This window comes from Morus notabilis, unplaced genomic scaffold (assembly GCF_000414095.1).
Source record: "Morus notabilis unplaced genomic scaffold, ASM41409v2 Scaffold411, whole genome shotgun sequence".
In the NCBI taxonomy this organism is placed as follows: domain Eukaryota; kingdom Viridiplantae; phylum Streptophyta; class Magnoliopsida; order Rosales; family Moraceae; genus Morus; species Morus notabilis.
Window position 1 is genome coordinate 88,642 of NW_010360523.1, and position 7,903 is coordinate 96,544.

The following is a 7,903-nucleotide window of genomic DNA, read 5'->3' on the forward strand; positions in this document are numbered from 1 at the left end:
AAGAGATTCAACCAGGCTGGACAAGAGAGAGGCAGCTGGGCTGGGAAGAGATGGGTGACTGGTGAGAGAGAGGTTCGCTCTTAGCGCTAGATATATTTATTTTTTTTTTCCGTGATATTAAACTGTCTAGTTAATATCAAACTGTCGACGTTAATATAAACAGTATTATAGGTACTATGTTCTTTTCCAAAATTATAGCAATAATACAACCTTGCGACTTTAGATTCTAATATTTCACAGAATTAAATATGAAGCATATATTAGTAATCATATATATATGTGTGTGACACTAGAAAGAAATAAATCCCCATTTCACAAACTATAGTTAAGAACAAACCATTTTATCAAACAATCTCTTTTTGATAAGAATTATCAAATAGTTATAACAAGAATTCAAACAGGAATACCAAATATTTTTAAAACCAACATAATATTTCAAATCATTTTACTTTAAAACCACACCTCATTTGAAATCCAAACTCGATGTTGTGCCAGAAAGGATGTCGATTTTCTGATAAATTGATTAATCCAAGGCGATTGAAACTCATAAAATCCACCGAATCACTTCAAAGTTTTGACCTTTTTTTCAGAAATATATAGAATAAATGAAACAAAATTATTATTAACAAAAATGAACTAAGAATTGAACTTGCAGATATAAAGAAAACGAAAAGCAAATAACAAGCAAATTGGATAACATTAGAAACCTAAAACCCAAATGTTAAATTTTGTTTCCGATTGATGTTATTTTCTTGGAAAAATTAGACAAAAAACACAGAAATTACAAGTGGAAGAAAAAAAAAAACATAGGAGCAAGCAGGAACTTACCTGATGAAACTGGAAGAAGCAAGAAGCAAGAATCAAACTGTCGCCGCCGTGAGCTCCACCTCCAGGGCAATTGGAACCAAAAACGACATCAAGTGAAAAACGAAAATCAACCAAAAACGACATCAACCAAAAACGAAATCAAACAAACATACCCATTTCTGTTTGGTTTGCTCTGATTCAGAGATAAATCATAAATCAAAAAACAAAATAAAAAAAATCTGGAAGAAGAAGAGGAACAGTGGCTTACGATGAACGGCGAGGAACGGTGAGTGTGAGGAACGGCGAGGAATGGCGAGAAACGGCAAGGAACGGCGAGTAATTTAGGGATGAGGGATTTAGGGTGAAGGAGGAGGCGAGGCGAGGCGTGTGTGAGGTGAGAGGCCAGAGGAGAGGAGGGAGATGAGAGGCGAGGACAACAGAGGATCAGGATTCAGGAAAGAGTCGAGAGACTGAGGTGAGGAGTGAGGACGAAGGATTTAGGAATTAAGGCTAATGCTTCAAAACGGCCGGATCAGGACATTACGGGTTTAAGCATGTCCGACCCGCCCCCAACCCGCACAATGCGGGTTGGAACCATTTTAATCCAACAAAAAACTTATTTAGTCAAATCAGGCAGATTTTTTAATTCGGACTCAATTCTTACACACTACGTGTTTAGCACGGTTCTGTTCCAGCAAATAGTTTTACTTAATATTTATTTTCTAAATAAATAATTATACTAAACAATAGCAGTTGACATCTCAGCAGGTAAACTGTCCCTTTCGTCACCGTACTTTCTTGGCTTTTGAGTGTTTTTTTCTAACGAAACGGTCCTCAATTTGGTTCTACCTCCTTCAAGTCTTCTACGGAAATGAGAGAGAAGATGAAAGAAGAATGATGTGAAAAACCGTTCCTCTGCGCCACCGAACGCTCACCCGATCCGTTCTACACAGTCGATTCTCTCTATTCTTTCTCTCTCTTCACTTTTTTGAGAGAGAGAGAAAGAAAGACGACCCAATTGCCTGCCAAGCTTCCGCAACCCCACGAATCATGCTCTTAGAGTCCCTCAGGTTGACCAACTCCTCCACCATCGTCCTCATGTTCGGCTTCCTCTTCTTCATCCTCTTCTTCTCCGGCTTCCTCGAATTCCCATCCATTTCCACTTCCCTCAAACCCATCTCCGATCCCACACTTTCCGCGCCCCAATCCGCGCCGGACCCGTTTACCGATCTGTTCGGCGCGTTCCGGAAATGGGATTCGCAAGTGGGTTGTGCCCGTTTCAGGGAAAAGCACAAGGAAAAGGGCATGGCGGTGATCCAGAACGAAGGGAGTAAAAGAAATGGGTCTTCTTCTTCTTCTTTGCAAGAAGGTGATAATGAATCTGAGTGTGGGGAGCTGAAGATGGAGCATGTGAGTTTGTTGGTGAAAGGGTGGACTTGGATTCCTGACAATTTGGATAATTTGTACTCTTGCGGTTGTGGGTTGAGCTGCTTGTGGACCAAGTCCCCTGTTCTTGCTGATAAGCCTGACGCCTTGTTGTTTGAGACAACCACGCCTCAGCTTCTGGTATATATTCATCTTTTACTCAACTTCTTGAATTCGTTAATTCTGTTTGTGGAAATTGTGATGAAAATCAGTTTCAAGGAAAAGGATTTTTTTTTTGTCTTTTGTTTTGTTTTTTTTGTGTTTTTTTGTTCATTTGTTTATTGGAGAAATGGGATATGGATCTCTCGCAGAATGGATTGTCCCTAGACCCTGTTATCGCAGTAGAATTGACTTGAACTCAAGATCTTGTTGAAAAGAACGAGCAAACGTTACCACCCTATCGAATCATTTTGTTTTATGTGTAGAAAATATTGTTCTACTAAGAATGTGAGGTGGGTAGGTTTGGATTTTACCACATGATGTTGAATCCTTCGTGATCTTTGATCTGGCACATTTAGCAATAGATGGTTTATTCTGATGCTGCTTAAGTTTGCAATCTGAGAATTTGTCTTAATTTTGGGAGGTGTGCGTATAGAATGACAGATGGAAGTATGACCATTTTGGGGTGGGAATGTAGATGCAAAGGAAATGACGAGAGATCAAATATAGGAAACTCTTGATCCGATATTCGTACCCCTAGGAGTATTTTTTACCAAGTTCACAACTTTTGCGAAGTAGGGATACTTATTTTCTTGACGTGAAAATAATTAGAAGAGATCTCTTTTGCTGTCTTTTACCGGAACCAATTATTACTGGATTAAAATCCTACCTATAAGTTTTCCCTGACTTTTGTTCTGTTTATTAAACCTTTAAAACCAGTTACAGAAACTTTGCTTGTTGTTTCTATTAGAGTTATCATATATAGTTGTCCATATTTTTGTCACTGAACTTGCATCGACAAAAACTTGCTCATGCCCACATCACAGTCACCAGTTACACAATTGGTACCAGTAGCTGTAAGGACATTTTTTGAGACCATATGTAACTGTCTATCTGATTGGCTCATTCTGTGCATTAATCATTCAAGATTTTTACTTCAAACCAAGGATTTATGCCAAGTTTCATTAGCCACCAAAACTGAAAATTTTGGAACTAGCAAGAGATAGTATGGTACTCTGAGTCCAACCCAGAATTTAATAGAGACACTGGGAGACTGACTGTGTATTCATAGAAGGTGGGATTTAAGGTTTGGGAAACTTATGGTTTAGAGGTTTGGAACCATGAATCATGTATATCAATCATAAAATAGAACACTTAAGATGTAAAGTCTCAAGTGCATTTATAATATGGAAAAACTAAATAACAATACCATCATTCCCTGACAATCATACTATGGGCACAAGCTATCCATCGGGTTAGTAGCTTCATTTTTTTTTAGTTTTTAAACTTTTTTTTTTTGTCAATATAGTTTAGAGAACATATATGATAATATTAGGAGGAAAAGAAGATATATATTCATATGTCTTTGTGAAATTTCTCCTTTTTAAGAGCAAAAGTAGATGTGTGTGTGCGCGAGCGCGCATAAATATATGTATCAGAAATTGAAGATTCTGCCATTAAAAGCTAGGTCAAGAAGATTTAGTGGAAAAGAAGTTTTCTAAAGGCTTACTGATAGAGGCCATGGATGGAGATGCTGCAAGCGAAGAGGAATAAGAAGTAGTGTGTCACTCAAAGGCTGAAAGCAGCTATAGTTGCACTTATGGTTGTTGTCATGGGTGAGGATTTCATCCAAGAAGTTGCAGAAACTTGTTAAATCATTTTTGTGTCAATCCTACAGAAACTGATTCCGTATTCGTTTATTTAACTAGACGAGAATGACAAAGAAAGGAAACACAACGCATAAGATTACTGTTTGCAGCACTTTCAATTTTGGTGATTCCAAGTTTTTATCTTGTGGAGGACTGGGACACACATGCAGGGTGAAGTTTAGAGTAGCCATAGTTTCAAATTTGATTCATGGATTTCAAAGTATATAGCCTTTTAACATGCAGGATAGATCTGAAATTTCACAAAAGTCTGGTTCAGAAAATTGTGTTTCCTTAAATATGTTGACTCTTAGAAACTTTTACGAGTTCTTAGAGTCATTTGAGCGTTTACTAGGATTTCAAGTTAGTTCCTGTAGTTGGCGGGTGGCTAGGTCCAAATCTAAATGTTAATTGAAGCAGATCAAGTGGTAGCATAGCAACTAGCAATAGATAGCATGAGCGAATACTGAAACGTGATAGGCTTAGTTCTTTTGCTGTTGTTTATAAAGATTTACAATATCCTTTGGTAATTGTTGCCCATCTTGTTATAAAATTTTCAACTATAATTAGCGTTGGGGAAAATGAATCGATTGTCATGTGTAAGTGCGAAACACAGATTTGACTTGTTTGTTTGTTCTATCAGTTTTGTCATTCTTCTCATAGACCTTCTACATATTGTGGTATATCGACTACATATATTCAACCTTGATTTGAAGCTACTATCGTCTTTAGGAACCTTTTGTATACTTGGAGTTTACAAGTAGTTTGCCAAGGATGTAAATGTCAATAACATTGGGGAATTTTTCATCATTTTACTTTAAGGACCAATTTTCATCGTCTCAAACATCAATATCAAAATGAATTCAATACTTTCAGATTTGGAAATGTGTTCAAGGTGTCCGCTTTGGTTATAACAAAATTTTTTCTCAAGATTTTGTGCTTGCATAATTCCAAGGGTAATTATTGACATTCCACATTTAGATTTATTATTTTTTCTATATCGGCGCTATTGATAAAGCTATCATGAAAGAAAGATGTTTAAAAGGAATATAGGAAAACATAAGTGGAAAATGTTAGAATAACAAAAGGAGTTAATTATACGCTACCAATATTCTAGGATTAACTTGTAGCTTTTTCCATGACAAATTCCTGATATTTTGGGAAAAAAATTATTTTCCTTATAAAGTCGTGTCCACACTGGAAGCCTAGAGTACCGAATACCGATTAGGTCAGGAAAATCATAGAGAGGCTATTTTCTGATCATAAGCACTCGGGAACATCAGGGCGTGGTAAAACCAAGGGAGAATGATGTAGGTAGTGTGGTGTAAGATCATGAAAAACAAACTCAACTGGCATCAGTTTAACAATTCTCTTATTCTGTCATCTGATTGTTCGAGAATTTCATCTATTCATTTTTCATTCTTAGTCATTTACCGACACTCTTGGCTTGCTTCTAATGAAAACTTTGATGGAGATAGTTTTGTTGCTTTTGGTTATACATTCATATATCGTCTTTGATCAGCTCTCTTATTGTTCTCTTTGATCCTGGAAACTTTCCCTTGTTCTTATTGGTTTACCTTGTACATTTTTTTGCATTCAAACTCTATAGTGACTAGCTTCTCATGCTTTGGTAGAGACGCGCTGGTGATCCGCTTCGTGTATATATGGATCTCGAGGCTGGGAGGAAGCGATCTGGCATGGAGGATATTTTTGTCAGTTATCACGCTGAAGATGATGTACAGTCCACTTATGCCGGTGGACTTTTTCACAACGGTCGAAATTATCACGTTTCTTCTTATAAGAAAAATGTAAGTATATGAGTGTTATTTTTCTTCCTTTGCTTATTGCCATATTCTGTACTATTTTGAGCCAAATATTCTTGTCATAAATGTAGCAGTTGTAACTCAATCTGTGGATTTTGTTTGAAGGATACGCTCGTTTATTGGTCATCCTCGCGTTGCCTTCCTAAAAGAAATCAGCTTGCCAAGAAGCTTCTCAGCTTGTTGCCTCACCATTCATTTGGTCGGTGCTTGAACAATGTTGGTGGTCCAGACATGGCCCTTTCTTTATACCCGGAGTGTTCCAATGGCCCCAATGTTTCCCCAAAATGGTGGGATCACTTGCATTGTGCCATGTCCCATTACAAGTTTGTTCTCTCGATTGAGAACACGATGACAGAAAGTTATGTGACGGAGAAACTGTTCTACGCATTAGACTCCGGTTCGGTTCCTATCTATTTTGGTGCCCCAAACGTGCGGGACTTTGTTCCACCACATTCAATCATTGATGGGTCTAAGTTCAATTCCTTGGAGGAATTGGCTTCTTATGTTAGAGGCCTTGCTAATGACCCGGTAGCCTATGCAGAGTACCACGCATGGAGAAGATGCGGGGTGTTAGGTAACTATGGAAAGACTCGTGCCGTGAGTCTCGACACCTTACCGTGCCGGTTGTGTCGGGCGGTTAGCAGAAAAGGTGGGAGAAATGCAAGAGCCATTTAATTTTTTTTTGGTCCGTTCCAGTCACATATTTGTGATTCTTCCGTTGATGACCACAGTGGTTTTGTGATAGGTATATGATGAGGAGATATAATTTAGTGCCTAAATATAGGAATACAAAGGGATTTTACAGCTGAGATATGTCCAGGCAACTTTTTTTTTTAATTTATTTTTTCTTTTAGGCTAGGAATATCAATATTTTAACTGAAACTGAAGTAAATCCATCTGACATTCAATGTCATTGTCAACATTTTCCAGCCACCAGTCATGGCAAAATTCTAGATTGCATGCATTCACAGCAAATTTAGTAGACCTATAATCACCTAAATATTCATGTATCATTAAATTTTTTTTTTAAAAAAAGTATTAGAAAGACCAACTTTTGCTCTGGCATAATAAAGAAATATTTACTCTCACTATTCATATGCATATATGGCACAAGCCACAAGGCCACTACAAGTCTAGATCCACATTATTTAGATTGCACCTATTTAAATTTTGTCAACATCCAATATTTAAGTCGAGTTAAGATATAATTTTATATGAGAGCTTTTTAATATAGTAAAAAAATTAGATGTGACTGTTTTAAAGAGCTTTTACTGTAGCAAAACTCGAATTTTAAACTCGAATCAGTGAAATGAACAGAGTCTTAAGCTAAAAACAATCTCCCTATTTATTTTTGAGTTGGCAATTATCTATTCTCCCATTTCCTCTTTGTTTAGAGAGAGAGAGACTGGTTTTTGAGTTGGCAATTATCTATTCCCCCAATTTTCTCTTTGTTTAAAGAGAGAGACTGGCTCGTTCGGTTCATAGATAAGGCGCCAAACAATTTTATTTTAAACAACACATTAGACTGTTAAAAACAAACGTTAAAGTCAACACTTTTCTTTACTCTTAGGTCTCATTCATTTCACCGATTCGAGTTTTCAGTTTTAGGTTTTTACAGTAAAAAGTTATCAGAAAATGTCACATCTAACTTTTTGCTACAGTAAAAAGCTCTAAAAAAAATGCCACATCTCAGTTCGAATTGAAAACTTAAATCTGCGAAGTGAACAAGACCTTAGATTTAACGATGATTTTTGATTCCCACTTTCTCTGCGGGCCTTTCTTCCATTTGTTCCCTTAAATGGTTGATATTGTTAACGTAAAAAAGCTACATACATATGTGTATGTTGAGAAAGTAACACAATTTTCATATGGAGACTTTTTCAGTAATGTTAATTTTATTGTCACACTCCTTGGTCTAAAGAACTTTCATTTGTTGATATCCTTTTTAATAAAGGAAACAACATATATAACAACGGATATCAGGGGATATAATAATCCAACTAAAAGACATTAATTTTGATTTTTTACTAGAATTAAGTAATA

The 7,903-nt window shown here is 36.7% G+C and overlaps 1 protein-coding gene and 1 long non-coding RNA gene across 2 annotated transcripts; one reads left to right on the forward strand and one right to left on the reverse strand.

Moving 5' to 3' along the window:
* Positions 1 to 1,307, reverse strand: LOC21390265. The gene is made up of 3 exons (XR_002902095.1): positions 1,076 to 1,307; positions 829 to 887; positions 1 to 40 (listed from the first exon to the last, which is right to left on the reverse strand). It is a non-coding gene; the product is annotated as an uncharacterized LOC21390265 (long non-coding RNA).
* A 341-nt stretch (positions 1,308 to 1,648) lies between these two features.
* Positions 1,649 to 6,824, forward strand: LOC21390266 (alpha-(1,4)-fucosyltransferase). The gene is made up of 3 exons (XM_010096677.2): positions 1,649 to 2,373; positions 5,672 to 5,845; positions 5,966 to 6,824. The coding sequence occupies exons 1-3, from the start codon at positions 1,858 to 1,860 to the stop codon at positions 6,533 to 6,535; spliced, it is 1,260 nt and encodes a 419-aa protein (XP_010094979.1). The 5' UTR covers positions 1,649 to 1,857; the 3' UTR covers positions 6,536 to 6,824.
* The last annotated feature ends 1,079 nt before the right edge of the window (positions 6,825 to 7,903 follow it).

Coding starts and splice junctions, on each gene's coding strand:
- LOC21390266 (XM_010096677.2), top strand. CDS start 1,858: ATGCTCTTAGAGTCCCTCAGGTTGACCAACTCCTCCACCATCGTCCTC. Junction 2,374..5,671: donor CAACCACGCCTCAGCTTCTG/GTATATATTCAT, acceptor ATGCTTTGGTAG/AGACGCGCTGGTGATCCGCT. Junction 5,846..5,965: donor TTTCTTCTTATAAGAAAAAT/GTAAGTATATGA, acceptor TTTTGTTTGAAG/GATACGCTCGTTTATTGGTC.